The following is a 15,194-nucleotide window of genomic DNA, read 5'->3' on the forward strand; positions in this document are numbered from 1 at the left end:
TTGCATTTTCTCGGGCAGCGTTTTACGAGACTGTAAAATAAAAGAAACAATCCAGAAAGTACTTTCACACTTCAAAAAAGGGCCGTTGCTAATTATTACATAAAAAATAAATTGCGCAGAAGAGGCTCGTCACGCAGTCGTGGGCCCGTGCGGCGATGATTTACTCGTGTACATACGCCGACTGCTCTCGCGAGAGCTTGGGCGCGGTGCATGGATTCCAATTGTAATAATAAGTTACGGTACAGTTACGGGCTTACTGACAAAAACCGGACTGGGTGCATAAGTTCAAAGTACACGCAGGCGACTTATGATTATTATGCACGAGGCTCACTCCGGTCGCACGGAAACCGTCCGCGTTAGAAAAGCGACGACTTTATAAGAAGTTCGCGTGCGCTTCGGGGATCAGATCGACGGGACGTCCCTTCCCCGTGGCAACCTACGTCTGCGCCTACGACTCATGTGAATTTCCTCTCGGCGGAGATACATGACCGGAGCCTCGCTGGGGAGACGCCTGCCGCTCGCAAAGAGTTGTTTTTATTTTTTTCCTCGCGACGCCAGCGCGCGGCTCCAACTCACAGCGACGCCAGCCGAAAAGTGACCTTTCACTCGCGCTCGTCCGACGTCGAAGGTTCATTAAACTCTCCATGATGAATGAGCCGGATCGCCTGGATAGCGTCGCGGACGCGTACGCCTGCCCGAGCGCCGTGGAGCTGAGCAAGGCAGTGTCAGTGTCCTTGGGGTTGGATCCCGTCTGCTCCCCGCACAACATGTACCCGTGCTCCGCCAGCGCGTTCGTGGACGGCGATCACGCCGCGGGGGACGGTTCCCGCGGACGGCCGGAGTTTAAAGCGTCGGGAAATATGATTTTAGGAGGCGGCCGGGTGTCGCCGAGCGGCGCCGGCTTCGGAAGGGACGACTTTGCAGAAGTGTGCCCCGGCGCACAGCAGGTGAGCTGCATGGACCTGCTCAGGTCGAGCGACGCGGACAGCGCGCAGGCGGCGGCGCGCGCCCCGGTGATCGCCCCGGTGATCGCCCCGGTGATCGCCCCGGTGATCGCCCGGCACGTCTACCGCGACGCCAACTTGTTCGCCGGCGCGGCGTCGGAGCGGCGCGCTTCCTCCCAGGTCGACCAGTTCACACCTCTGAAACCGCACGCTGCAAACGCGGCGCCGTACAGAGATCCGCCGGGTTTCTGGTGCGCGGAGGAGCGCGCGTACGACGCGGGCGAGAGAGGCGGCCCGGCGGGACGCGGTTTGCCGTGTCAGTACTGCAACTGCGGGCAAAGCTCCGTGGGACCCCGGGGAGAGTGTTACTGCGGCTGGTACGGAACGGGCGAGCACGGCGGCAAAGACAGCACGCGAGCAGCGATGGCGCACGGCTGTGGCCAGCTGGACCGGTACCAATGCGCAGTTCCCCAAGATGAGGCCACTTTTTCCGCCGTCAAGACCGAGCCGTCGCTGTGGGTGAACTGCACGGACCGCAGATTCAGGTGAATAACTGGTTTAGCACTGATTTGTTCTGTCGCGCTTCCGATTGTGTTCGCACAGACTCAGCTCGATTAAATGAGAAAAGAGCAAATGCGGCGTGAACGGCGTGTCTGGGGATCCCGTCCCAGCGCGTGTCATGTTCTCATAAAGGAGTCTAATGAACTCAGCGCGTTAATTCGTCATTTATTTTCAAAATCCCACGATTTAATAATTGTGCGCGAGGCTAAGTAGTAAATCCAGTAAAGACGAATAATGTGGGGTTTCCTCGCTCTCAGACAGATGAGTATCAGCACATATCACTTGTGTCTTCTCGGCCTTGTTCGTGTTGTATTGCAGCACGCAGCTCGACTGCAATCAAAGTTCACTGTAGCCCTTAACTTTCCAGAGCTGCGCTCATCTGTGCCGTCATTATCCGCCGGCGTCTAATTGATGCCATCCTGTAGGCGAGAGATTCGACACATGTTACTGATCCCGTATTTCGAGGAGAAGGAAATGTTCTGGTTTCACTTATTGGTTCCTAGAAGCACTTAACTCAGGAATCTGTCTTTGGAATTAATACATTGAGTCGTCTGTGATTCACGTCAGTCGTGATCGGTCATGAGATAATGATTTATAGGCGTTTAATTGGATTGGACTGGCTTTAAGGACCCCAGTGTTATAAAAGCCACACAGTGGCCCAAATATTGTCTGTTTTCTATTTGTTTACAGGCCGGTAGAAATTTGCACTCTTGTTTCACTAGCGCCTCGTGGCCACTTTTGACACCGCTGAAATGACTATTTACAGATTTGCTTGTGAATTTGTTTGTACGCAGGCACGAGGATTTGTTTCCCGGCGTCTACTTGTCGGACAGGCGAGTGTGTCAGGTGTGCGGCGATGACGCCTCCGGCTGTCACTACGGAGCGGTCACCTGTGGCAGCTGCAAAGTGTTCTTCAAAAGGGCTGCTGCGGGTGGGTGTCACACACAGGGACGCACACACACACACACACACACACACACAGAGGGACACACTCACATACACACACATGCACTCACTCACACGCGCACACACACACACACACACACACACACACACACACAGAGGGACACACTCACATACACACACATGCACTCACTCACACGCGCACACACACACACACACACACACACACAGAGGGACACACTCACATACACACACATGCACTCACTCACACGCGCACACACACACACACACAGGGACGGACACACACACACACGCAGAGGGACGCACATGGACGCACTCACACACACACACAGGGCCACACTCACATACACACACATGCACTCACTCACACGCGCACACACACACACACACACACACACACACACACACACACACACACACACACACACATACACACACACACACACACACGCACACAGTTATGCATCTGCGGATTTAATGCATTACGCCCACTCACTTGATCATGCAGGCAGGGCACAGTGACCTAACATTAGGAGGGCAAGTTGTCCGTTGTCAGTAAACACCCACATATCGTTGCTAAGAGTGGAAGCCTCGACATTGTTAAAGCCCCCACCCGCCCTCCCCCCCTCGGGTTCTGCTCTGTCTCCCAGGTAAGCAGAACCACCTGTGCGCCAGCCGGAACGACTGCACCATCGACAAGCTGAGGAGGAAGAACTGCGCCTCGTGTCGCTTGAAGAGGTGCTTCATGCTGGGAATGAGCCTCAAAGGTGAGCGAGCGACGGCGGTGGCAGAGGGAGGGAGAGAGAGAGAGAGGGAGAGAGAGAAAAAAGAGGAAGAGTGAGAGAGAGAAAAGAGAGAGAGAGAAAGGGAGAGAGAGGGAGAAAAGAGGGAGCGAGGGAGAGAGAGCGAGGCTTGCGTGTGTTTGGAGCGAGCGTCCAGCTCCCTGAGACTCCCTTACTGATGCTGCACAGTGACACAAGAGTCGCCCCAAAGATCACTTTATTGTAATCACAGTCGCAGTTACAGTCGTTCCCGACTCGCTCTCTCTCTGGCGAATCGCACGTAAGATCTGGCTTATCTCCTCTCCGCACGCTGTGCCCGCGGCGGCGGCGCCGGCAGGTCGCAGGCTGAAGGGAGCCGGGCAGACGAGGCACGCGGAGGACGAGCGGGCCGCGGCCGCGTGGGGGTCCGGGGAGACGGTGGCCGGTGCGTTCCGGAAGGACGCCGCGGAGCACAGAGGTGCGGGACCCGGGGCGGGTTTGAAAGCGCCGGCCCGGTTGTTTGCGCCCGCTGACCGTGAGCGTGTGCCTGTGTCCCCCAGCAGCGCCGGCGCCCCTCGGCCTCAGCATCCCCCCCACCCTGCGCTCCTGCCTGTCGCTGCTCAGCGTGCTGCAGAGCATCGAGCCGGCCGTGGTCAACGCCGGCCACGACCCGGCCCAGCCCGACTGCCCCGCGTCCTTGCTCACCAGCCTCAACGAGCTGGGCGAGCGGCAGCTGGTGACCGTGGTGCGCTGGGCCAAGGCCATCCCAGGTGAGACCCCCCCCCACACACACACACACACACACGCCCAGCAAGCACGTGCTTCCCTGAAACAAACGCTTTCACGCTGGTTTTCATTTCTCAGCGTCGCTCCACAGCCCGTTTGTACTTCCTGCCAAGTCCAACGCAAGTGTTCAGACTTGTCGGCAAGTATGCGGATGCTGCATGCACGTTCGCGGTGCAGCCGGGCTCCACAGCTAGCACGACACGCTCCTGCTGCTGCACTTGGACCGGGTCCCACAGTCATGTCAGGATCTCCGGCCTGTGCAAATACGAGCCACTAGGGGGCGGTGTGTTCACGTTTAAGACGCTTAGAATGAGCGTCCCATCAAACTGACCCGCGCAGGTTAATCTGGGCCTCCAGCTGATCTGTGATATGAGTCCTCCTTCGCTCGCAGGCTTCCGCGATCTGCACGTGGACGACCAGATGTCGGTGATCCAGCTGTCCTGGATGGGCGTGATGGTGTTCGCTCTGGGCTGGAGGTCCTACACGCTCACCAACAGCTCCATGCTCTACTTCGCCCCGGACCTGGTCTTCAACGAGTAAGTGGCTGCGTCGTGTAGCAGCAGACAATCCGGGCCCGTTCGGGCCTCCGTCGCCGCCTCTAGGGTCCGGGTCGGCTCAGCGCCTGTCAGCGGCGGCGGGAAATATCTAGTGCTGCGTTCCCGACGCTTCCTCAGATGATTTATTCCATTTCATCTCCACAAAACCCGCCGTCGGCCCCCGAGAACCTCCCGCCACGCGCCGCTCCTTTCCCGGCGTCCTCCCTCGCTCCTTCCTGACGCCTCAACTTGTCTTCCCTCTCCTTCTCTGTTTGAAGCGTCTTCCAGAACGCGCCATCCTCCATGCGAGCCGCCGCTCCCCGAAGCAGCGTTCTCTCGGCTGCTGTTTCGTGCCACATTAGCGAAACAGTCCTTCTGCTGCATTAGGCTGCTTTCACTCGTTTCTGACCTGCATAGTAATGGAGACGCCTGCCCTTGTTGCTGACCCTCATTTCTCTCTGCCTCCCCGTCATTCTCTTTTTCTATTATCCAGCTCACTCATTTCCCTCGTTTTCCCCCCTCACCTCTGACGCCTTTTTCTTCTACCTTTAATTCCGTTCCCTTTGCATATTCCGCTCCCTTGGCTCCTCGCCTCTCGCTTTGTCACCTCTAATGCCCTTTTTTTTGTTTGTTTGTTTTTTGTCTTTTTTTTTTTTTTTGACCGCCCCCTCTTCGCAGCCAACGGATGCAAGTGTCCAGCATGTACGAGCACTGTATGCGGATGAAGCTGCTGTCCCAGCGGTTCTGCATGCTGAAGGTCACCCAGGAGGAGTTCCTCTGCATGAAGGCCCTGGTCCTCTTCAGCATCAGTGAGTCCATGTAAAATACGGCCGCGGCGGCGTGTGGCCGCAGAGGAGCGATGGGACGGATAAAGCGCCAGAGTTATTGTTGTGTTGTGGATTTGTGGTCACAGTGCCGATGGAGGGCCTCAAGAGCCAGCGTTGCTTTGATGAGCTGCGGACGTCCTACATCAAGGAGCTGGACCGCTTGGTCAGCCACCGTGGAGAGACCACCCGCACGCAGAGACTGTTCCAGCTCACGGAGCTGCTGGACTACCTCCAGTCGGTGAGACGCGGCACGCCTGGCAGTTTTATTATTGTCACGTAGGAACTATTTGTGGCCCGACGTGCACATATCAAGTGCACAAACACGAACACCAGACTGTTAATTAACAGATTTCAAAAGGTCATTTTAATGGTTGACGTCATCTGAGCTTCTTGTATTTAATAGTTTATTCGAATAAGTTACCGAACAAGTGATTTGCTGGAAACGTCTATAGGCGACATCTGCTGTTTGTACAAATTAGTTGAGGTTAAACACAAGCTCGACGGTCATAACGCTGTCCTCATCCTGTGGGGAGGATAATGACAGAGCCTCCCTCTGGTGGCGGCACGGCCACATCGCAGAAGATCAGGAAGCCTTTAAAGAATTATAATAAACTCTATTATTGATGCAAATGATGACAGGAAAACCAGCGGCAGCAAATATCTACTAATGAGCGCTTCACAGCTGCTGGAGCTGCTGGAGTCATAGAAAACAGTTACAGTCTGTGATTCTTGTTATTTTGTCACCACAAGGTGAATATTTATGCAATTAATATTTTATTTTGAAATATAAAAGTTAAAAAAAAGTAAACGTATGACAGTCGTGTGGCTCAGAGCATCGGTCTGGTGAGTTCCCCACAATTCAATTATTAACATTAAAAAGAAGAACATCTTTAAAAACTATAATATATCAAACATTTTCTAAGACTGGAAGCTCAAAGCATGCTGGGTAATGAGCAAAGCAGGAATCTGAGTGCCTAACGCTGCTGTTGATTGGGTGTGAATGAGTGAAGAGTCTCGGTACGTGTGCAGCCAGTAGAAGGCGTAGATCACCTGCTTTTCATCCTCGTAAACGTTTAGAGCTAATTGGTGAGAACAATTGGAGCGACGTGCTGCAAACTTTCTTCCCGTAGAGCAGAACCAGCTGCTCTCTTGTCCCACTCACGTCCCTCGCCTTCTAACAGCTCGAGAGCTGAAGGGCAGCCGGGGATTGTCGGGTAGAGCCCCTCTAGGCGGGAGATCAGCGCCGACCAGGACTCTGCAGCTCAGACGTCTTCGCGCTCAGACTTAGAGTGTCACAACGACTGTCATCTTTTTAAAGGGCCTCCTAAAGCTCACGTCAAACACGGGCTTTGGCGCCGTTTGCCACCTCCTCATGGCTTACGTTTTGCTTTGCCCCCTCCCCCGTCGCCGTCTGTCTCAGGTTGTGAGGAAGCTGCACCAGTTCACCTACGACCTGTTCATCCAAGCCAAGGCGCTGCACACGCACGTGAACTTCCCGGAGATGATCTCGGAGATCGTGAGCGTGCACGTGCCCAAGATCCTCTCCGGCATGGTCAAGCCCATCCTTTTCCACAACACGGCCTAGAGAGACGGGTCCCGGGGGGGGGCGGTCCCACGCGTCACCTGAGCTCCCGCATCCAGTCGACCAGAGTTTTACCATCATATGAGGCGGAGGAGGTTTGAAGCCCCTCGTTTCCTACAGTGAGAGAGAGGCTATGAGCTAGTAAATGAAGGGAATACAGCACATTCTTCCAGTCTGAGGTAATCAAAATACACGCGTGCTGTTCTTTTTACTGCCTGTACCTTGTGTCATGCAAACCAAGCGTGTCTGGAGCTAATTGAAACTTTTTAGCATGCATTCCTCGGCGCCGCCCGGCGTCACTCGGGCGCCCGGTGACGGCGGAGAAGCGCCGCGCTTCGCCGCAGCTCGTCGAACGTCGCCGTGCTCAGCGGGACGACAGGAGGCCGGCGGTGGCGTGCATGCTAAGAAACCAAGCCATATCGGAGAGTCGTCCACATCCATAGAAGGAGAATTGTAATTGCGTTGCTTCAAATGTATTTTTGTGAATATTTTGAATGTCAAACGTAAAATTGAGATCATAATAATGACAATTTGGAAACACAGAAAAATACTCTAATGACTCTTTGGTCAACACACTATGGATGACTTTTTTTTTTTTTTAAGTTTGCTTGTTTTTGGGTGTCAGATATAATTCAAGTGCATTTTTTCAGGGTTAAGATTTCATACTGTTTCTACAGTTTCTATAAGTGTTTGTTGCAGGTGCTTTGTTGTGCATTATCACGTATCCATTTGTAGCTTCAGGCAGTTTTGCTCAATGTTCAAGGTCAAGCTGACGATCTGCTCATTTGTTCCAGGACTAATAGCTAAATATGTAATAAAACTGCAGCTGTGGGTTAATTACCAGGACAGAGTCGCCGTTATTGAATGTGGTCTCTTTAAAGTACATGTGATTGATCATACAGTGATTTTACTGTTCCACTCTATCTAATAGATTCATCTATGAGCCTGTGATGTTTTTAGAGGCAGACAGGCTTTAGAAAACATCACAAGCCTTTCTGTTGCTGCCACATCATGGGTTATTTCACCATCCTCCAACCAGGTAAGAGATTATAGCAGGAAACCGGAACCAGACACTCGCAGAGTGTGTGTGTGTGGGGGGGGGGGGGTGTCGCTGCTTGTGTTTTACTGCCACCTAGTGGGGGATGAGGGACCAGCACCAGGAAATAAAGAGCTTCACAGTAGTGTTTTAGGAACAACATCTGTCGAATCCATTGACATGTGCGTAGTAAGGTAATTGGACACGGATTCACTCAGTGTTTGAATGAGGTTACCATTAAATAGTGGAAGTCACGAGAAGGGATTTGATAGCACTGAAGAGAGTAAATCAGTTTTTAAAAACAGTGAAAGTACATCAATTTAAAAGAAAACCTTCCTCTTATGATTATGTTAAAATATGGAAAATTATATCTGGTTGGGTTTCATAAGTTCTAATGTAAAATGTATATTAACATGGATATGAAAAACAATCTTTAGAGATGCATATATGAATATAAAAACAAATATCCTGCTGTACAGTGTGCAGGGAGAGAAACCAACATATCTTTGAGAGCTGGTTTATTTTAGTTACACGGTTAAAACTGTCTGGAGAACGTCTGCTGCCACTTTAAGTTCCATTTCCTGAACAAGCTCCTCCAACAAGAATTTGTCCCTCTCATAAATGAATCGGAGCTGAACGCAGTTGGGACTGAAAGACACGCTGAAAGATCACTTATTTCTAAATATACACGTTTCCGGCTTCTCCGGAAAGTCTCGCAAGGTTCGCAGCGATCAAAAATGTATGCGTCGATGTCGACATTTGAACTTAGTTTAGATTCCATTTGATTTCTGTGTTTCTCCGAGCCTGCGCCGCATCAATATTACATGTCTACTCTAGCAGAAGAGGGGGGTTTCTTCTTCTTCGTGGGTACGGACAACCACAGAAAGCACAAACAACTACATTTAAAAGTGCTTCCTCATGTGCAGATGAAGGAGTGATTAACACGTGTTTGAGCCCTACAACTGACTTTAAACACGTGAGGATGAAACAAAAGGAAATAGTTAAGACTTTGACACTAAAGTGACCCAACGCCAGCGAGGCCGAGGTTTGGGGGGAAACGTGGCTGCTTCTTGCGGGACCTTACATAAAACTCCAGCAGTAATGTCTTTAACACCAGGTTACAGCACCTTGCAGCCACAGAGTGACCGGAAAACAATTAGATGGAGGAGGTGGTAAGACGACACCTCTGAATGGGTCGTTTCAGTGGCCTATCTAATGGAGGGTGATTCCTGCCCGAGCACCAGTCCATTAACAACCAATTAACTTCCTATTAATATTTTACCAGACAGGGCCTCTCATCCTGACGTGTTTTAAGGAGCTTTTCCCGGGAGTGTTTGAACATGATCAGCTTTTAGCACAGCATAAAGAGGCCTGTGTAATGGGCTGGAGGAGTAGAAGTGGCAACCTGATAGCACTGAGAGCGCAGGAGGGGGGAGACGAGAGGAGACAGACTCCTGCAGCTGGGCCCGGCTGCCCCACGCCGAGCCAAGAGCGTGCACGCACGCACGCACACACACACACACACACACACAAGTACACAGACACGCACAAACACACACACACACACACAAGCACGCACAGACACACACACATACGCATACACACACACACACATGCACACACGCACGCACACATACACACACACAGACCCGCACACACAGACACGCACATGCACGCACACACACAGAAACGCACACACAGACACGCACATGCATGCACACACACACACAGACACACACTCAAACACATCAAACTTGACTAACAAAGTGGACGGCGTGTAACTTTATTTTACTAGTCAAATGTGTGACTAATGGGGTTTGTCCTGTTTACTCAAAATTGCTGCCGATATGGAAAACCGACAGCTTGTCCCATAGTGGCTAAAGGGCTTTTCCCCATCACAACTTAAGGAAATGTTCAAATTAGCACATCCACCTTGGCCCTGACGTGTCCCGTGTTAGCTGCGTCCTGCGTGAGTCTGCTTTGCATGGACATTAAAAGTAGTTCAGGGAAAATCCCCTCCAGGGGAGGAAAAAGAAAGAGGGCGAAGGAAGCCATTACGGCCCCAGGCTACTCCCAGTGGATGAGGCATTTGTCTTCGCTCGAAATGTATTTTTCCAGCAGTCGCTGGGCTTGTGTTTGTCACCGCACACCAAGAGGATTTTTTTTTTTTTTTTGGAAATAGCAGCAGGAGCAGAAATGGAAAACAGCGACCGTCGACCGCTCTAATGCAGCTTTCATGCTCTCTCGCAGACTTCCCCTCTTCGGTTACCGTGTTTGAGATCACTTTCAGTCTTCATTAAGTTTTAGTTAATCGTACTGAAACTTGCGTCCAATTTATCAGCAGAGACAGCGCCTGCCTGTGTGTGTGTGTGTGTGTGTGTGTGTGTGTGTGTTGATCATTAAGAGAAACGGGGGAATGTGTAGAAGGGGAAAGATGTGGTTGTATCATGTTCCCTCCACTGGGTGTAGATGTGGTCTTAGATTTCTCTCAGGGCTGCTGATTAACGTGTGTGTGTGTGTGTGTGTGCGCGTGCGTGCGTGCGTGCACCGAGGAGGAGAGAAACTTCAGCTTTAATTTCCCCCAGCTCCAGATATTACACCCCCGCGCTCCCTGTTTTTATTGGAACCGAGACCAAAAAACACCAAGTGTTTATGATGCATTAAAACCTGGTGAGGAACTGTAAATCTATACATTTGGCTCCGTCTCCTCCCGGCCCCGAATTAAGTGCTTTATGGGGGATTTCGCATGTTTTACAAAGACTGATGAGCGTAATTCGCGGTGTTTATCATCTCGACGTGGACGAGAAAATTCTCCATCAAGGAAAAGGGGAAAATGGAGGCAGGAGTTTGGGACAAAACGCAGAGGGGCTCATGGGAAGTGGGAGGAGCCTGTGAGTTTTGGGTTAAAGCACAGAAGGAAGGAATTATTCTGCATTACCCTAATGACCATTTGAACAAGCCGATGGGTGAGGAGACCGCATTATATTCTATTAACTCCGCTTTTGTTGTCGGCGAACTGTTAATGATGTACAAAGGGAGCCGTGCGCCGCTCTCCCGGACAATGCAGCTCTGTGCTCCTAATTATTCTCAGGAAAGCGCCGACAGACCTTTTACCTGGAGACGCATTAGCCGCCTCTAATTAGAGTAAATATTCTGGTGTGACGCTGGCGGTGCCTCGCTCATCCGACAGCGATTAGCTCGGGGCTTGTGCTTTCCCAGCCTCTCTCTCTCTCTCTCCCACCCGCTCTATAGTTCTATCTTGATCATTGCCCTCTTCCTCACTTTTTTTCCTCCTCCACACTCAATTTACTCCCCCCTCCTCCCCCCGTCCATCCTTCCTCACTTTATTTTGCAGCAGCAGTAGGTGCTCGAGCCTTCCCCCCAAAGTTCATTATATCACTACACTGTGTCCGCGTTCCCCCCCCCCCCCCCCCCCCCCCCCCCTCGTAGCCCCTGCTAGCGCCTCATAGCTCCAGTGTCCCAGCCAAACGCGATGTGACAGCGCCGCCAGAGCCCTCATTTACAGCCATCACAGGACAGATTTGCCCGTCCAAGGCCGCCGTCTGCGGCCCGATAGACGGCGCCCCCTTTGCGAGTGCGTTGCGCTCGTGTTGTGTGTGTTCCTGCGCAGGGGCCCCCTCCACTCGGGCCCGAGACGCAGTCGCGAAGCATCCTCCGTCAGTGTCGATCGCCGAAGCGATGCATTATGACATTACCGGCCTTCGTTTCCGTCCACTCACACGCAGTGTGTGTGTGTGTGGGGGTGGGGGGGGGGGGGGGAGGTGCGTTCTGCATGCACTCTGCATTCGCTCAGGTTCTCTGCTCAGCTTTAAGTGCCCGGTTTGCGTGACGCCTTCCACTGGTGCAGATGCATGTTGAGCTGAGGAAACGCCAGCCGCCGTGGACGCACACCTTCTGATATCTCCCCTCTCCTCTCCCCTCTCCTCCCAGTGTGTTGCCTCTCCCCCCCTCTAAATATTATACTTGTAGTTGTAGCCTCGGGCACCGGCTCTGTGTCATACTGGGAAGGTCAAAACAGACAGCGCACACACTCGTAGACTTGAAATATCTCTATCGGTCCGCAGAGGATCAGATTGTTTTACGGGAAATCATGTCACGGGTCAAATGATTGAATTATTAATGGAAGTGCGGTGCAATAACAATCGGCCCCTGTCTATTGTGATTCTAACTTGATATTCTTACCCTCCCCTTCCCCGGTTAGTCCAACCTGACACCACCATGTTACAATCCAAATCCAATATCGCCGACTTGGCAAAAGACCCCCCCCCCCTCCTCCATCTATTGTTTCATTAGTCAAAGGGTTTAGTCTGAGAATATTACCCAGTCTTTACAACTATATCGACTGCAGTACTACATTCCAAGGACAAAGCAATAGATTTACATTGAAGCAGTCACGATGAAATAATTCATAATCATGGGACCCTTTCGGAACAGGCTGCTCGTTGTTTGTGCGCGTGTGTGTTTATGAGCGTAATCCAGATTTTTTTTTTTTTTCCAGACTCCAATCTCTGATTCTTCTCACGGTGCCAATATTTAGTTTCTGAGAATAGCTGGAACCCAAGCAAGCAAATCTAAGGCACATTCATGATTCACCCCGCCGCAATGAAAGCAGTTAATTCGCCAGTCGCACATTTGCATATGCAAAGGGACCCACTCAGAGAGAGGTACAAGTATTTTAACCTTATTTAACACATGAGAGATTCAATTGAAAGTAATATGTTGTTATGGTATGTTAAGAGGAGTTCACTACCTAGCAGAGAGGCCGTTCTCCTCGGTTCCCTCAGGGCTGCCTCTCACACGGCCGCTATGGAAATGTGTGTTATTGTAAAAGCGCCGCTGATAGATTCTTGACCCTCGGTTCAGGAGGATTTTTCGGTCTGTTTTGAGAGCGACCGTAGAGCAACACGGGGAGGGAAGGAGACGTAAGGTCACCCTTTTAGCATTTATTATCAGCCCGGTGCCAGAAAACACAACTCTTTTAGACGTCCTAAACATAGCACGGCGGACGCACGGCTTGACAGCTTCACTTAGTGGGAAACCAAGCAGGCTTGTTAATACAGCTGCTGAAACCAGCCCCATTAGGAGCAGTCACTCCTGCGCTTTGTTTTTGGATCATTTGTACTTGCCTTTTTATCATCTCTCTCGGCCGAACTGTAAAAAAAACCAAAAATAAATAAATAAATAAAGTAAAACACGTCCTCATAAACATTCAATGAAGACATTTCTCTTGCACTTGCAGCTGGAAATGGATATTAATAGAAGACGTGGGGAAAACCTCGCGGTGGCGTTTTTTTTTCATATTTGTCTTGTTTCGTGTTGCTCGGCTCTGGCGCGTCCAGCGCCGCGGAGCTCGCCGTCGTCACGGCGCAGTCTCGCCGCAGCGTAACAGAAGGTTCCCATCTGGAGCCGAAGGAGTCCCAGCTCGCAGACCTCTGCTCTCCTTCCACTTCGGAGCCCGTAGACGTTCCGCAAGGCCTAAACGAGCTTGAAATGACCCCAACACCCCCCACCCCCCTTTCTTTTTCCCTCATTATGCGTCCAATTTTATGGGAAGTAGGAAACAAAGGACGACATGTGTAATTATAGCATGACTCAGGAATAAACATGCCTTATAGGACGGGGCTAATTGCGACTTTCCCCTTCTCCTTTGAGCGTAGCACACACCCACACAGATGCACTCACGCTGTGCACGCACCTTGTTAAATTTCACTTTCTCTCTCTCCCCAAACAGGATGTTTCCCTGTGTTGTTTCACGGCCTTTATGTCTTTACAGAGTGAGCTACGTGACTTTAATGACGAGCTATTCTCGCTATTCTCCCAAGCGCCTGACTGTCATTTACGCTCCCTGCACTTTGTTCAGGCATAAAAAAGACACTGAAGTAAATCTGTTTTTTTCCCCCCTAATGCAAAAAGCAGCACTCGCGATTGAAACGACTACTGTGTCGAACTCGCCAGCCGCAGCCTTAAAGCCTCCTCCGGCAGCTAAACCGCAGCGCTGCAGCCATGAATGGCATCCCGGACTTAGTCGACACACACATCATTCCACGCATTGCTCCCCTCAGCTCCCCTTTTGATGTGTCGGAGAGCGGGCGAGCCACCGCTCCGCCGCTCTTTACTGCTCACGCAGCAGCGCCTGTAAATAAATATATAATATGTATATATGGACGTGCGCGCGTGTACATGTGTGAGAGAGCAAATAGAGTGTTTGCTCTTCAAAGGCAGCGCAGGGAGTGCACTACTTAAGGCCTATTAAACCTGGAGCTCCGCTCATTGTAGCCGGGAGAGCGGGCGGCGTGTGTGCTGAGGCAGACAAAACGGCAAAGACGTACCTTTGAACTGGAATCATGTGGGAGCTCACATTTTCACAAGTGCTGCAGAAGTGAAAACAATGTTTTGGCGAGTCCCCTGATACGTGTGTGTTTTTTTTCTTCCTCCTTTCTGCGAAGAGCCACCTAACACAGGATCCGTCAGGGCTTTGCCCCGACAGTGTGATATTACAAGCCCACAGTACATAATCCAACATACTCCAAGTTATTAAAATATGACCATAGCAGCTCCCTGGGGCTGTATAACTCACACATGTACCGCGTCTCTCACACACACACACACACACACACACACACACACACACACACACACACACACACACACACACACACACACACACACACACACACACACACACATTCCTGTGGTATCCATTCAACACTGTCCATTCCTCTGTCTCCCGCCTGCATCCAGACAGTTTTATTTAAAGATCCACACAAGCTCATATCTCACAGTGGAAGGGGGGAAAACCTCACCCACAAATCAATACTTTAATGGAGTTTTATACCGTCATTACGCGCCTCGCACTGCAAGGTGGGGGGGGGGGTGGCCCACGTCAGGGAGGAGACCACCGGGCCGACGTCTCGCTCCCCTATCAGCGAGGCGCAGCAGATAAGCGTAGCGGAGCTCCTCTCAGGAAGCAGGAAGGAAGCGAGCGAGACGCACTAAATCTGATCAACGCCGCAGACTGCGCTTTATGCACAGGGCGAGCTGAAAACAGAGGGAGATTATCATAACCTGCAGGCTGCTTTGGCTGGATTGATTTCCAAAACTCGTTCCAAATGAAAAAGAAGGGAGCCGAGTGTGTGTCCTGTGGTAATGATAGATGTGCCAGTATTGGATTCATTTATGGAGTGGGAGTGGAACACTATTGTTAGATCATAATTCA

At 51.4% G+C, this 15,194-nt stretch overlaps 1 protein-coding gene across 3 annotated transcripts; it reads left to right on the top strand.

Moving 5' to 3' along the window:
* Window positions 1-201: 201 nt before the first annotated feature.
* Window positions 202-7,767, top strand: LOC114864636 (androgen receptor-like). Of its 3 annotated transcripts, XR_008695788.1 has the most exons (10): window positions 202-1,489; window positions 2,300-2,436; window positions 3,080-3,196; window positions 3,549-3,668; window positions 3,751-3,960; window positions 4,368-4,512; window positions 5,191-5,321; window positions 5,426-5,577; window positions 6,760-7,100; window positions 7,192-7,767. XR_008695788.1 is itself a non-coding variant. In XM_029165539.3 (9 exons), the coding sequence occupies exons 1-9, from the start codon at window positions 645-647 to the stop codon at window positions 6,922-6,924; spliced, it is 2,022 nt and encodes a 673-aa protein (XP_029021372.1). In that variant the 5' UTR covers window positions 202-644; the 3' UTR covers window positions 6,925-7,767. The 3 variants fall into 3 exon arrangements, 2 of the variants coding, with proteins under 2 accessions (XP_029021372.1, XP_029021373.1); XM_029165539.3 differs by having other exon boundaries at window positions 6,760-7,767; XM_029165540.3 differs by having other exon boundaries at window positions 203-1,489; window positions 3,754-3,960; window positions 6,760-7,767.
* Window positions 7,768-15,194: the final 7,427 nt, after the last annotated feature.

The sequence above is a fragment of the Betta splendens genome, chromosome 10 (assembly GCF_900634795.4).
Source record: "Betta splendens chromosome 10, fBetSpl5.4, whole genome shotgun sequence".
Classification (NCBI taxonomy): domain Eukaryota; kingdom Metazoa; phylum Chordata; class Actinopteri; order Anabantiformes; family Osphronemidae; genus Betta; species Betta splendens.

What these genes read in the sequence shown, in the direction of transcription:
- LOC114864636 (XM_029165539.3), top strand. Translation starts at nt 645, where the DNA reads ATGATGAATGAGCCGGATCGCCTGGATAGCGTCGCGGACGCGTACGCC. An exon ending in CTTCAAAAGGGCTGCTGCGG is followed by an intron (nt 2,437 to 3,079) that starts GTGGGTGTCACA and finishes TCTGTCTCCCAG; the next exon opens with GTAAGCAGAACCACCTGTGC. An exon ending in TGCTGGACTACCTCCAGTCG is followed by an intron (nt 5,578 to 6,759) that starts GTGAGACGCGGC and finishes CGTCTGTCTCAG; the next exon opens with GTTGTGAGGAAGCTGCACCA.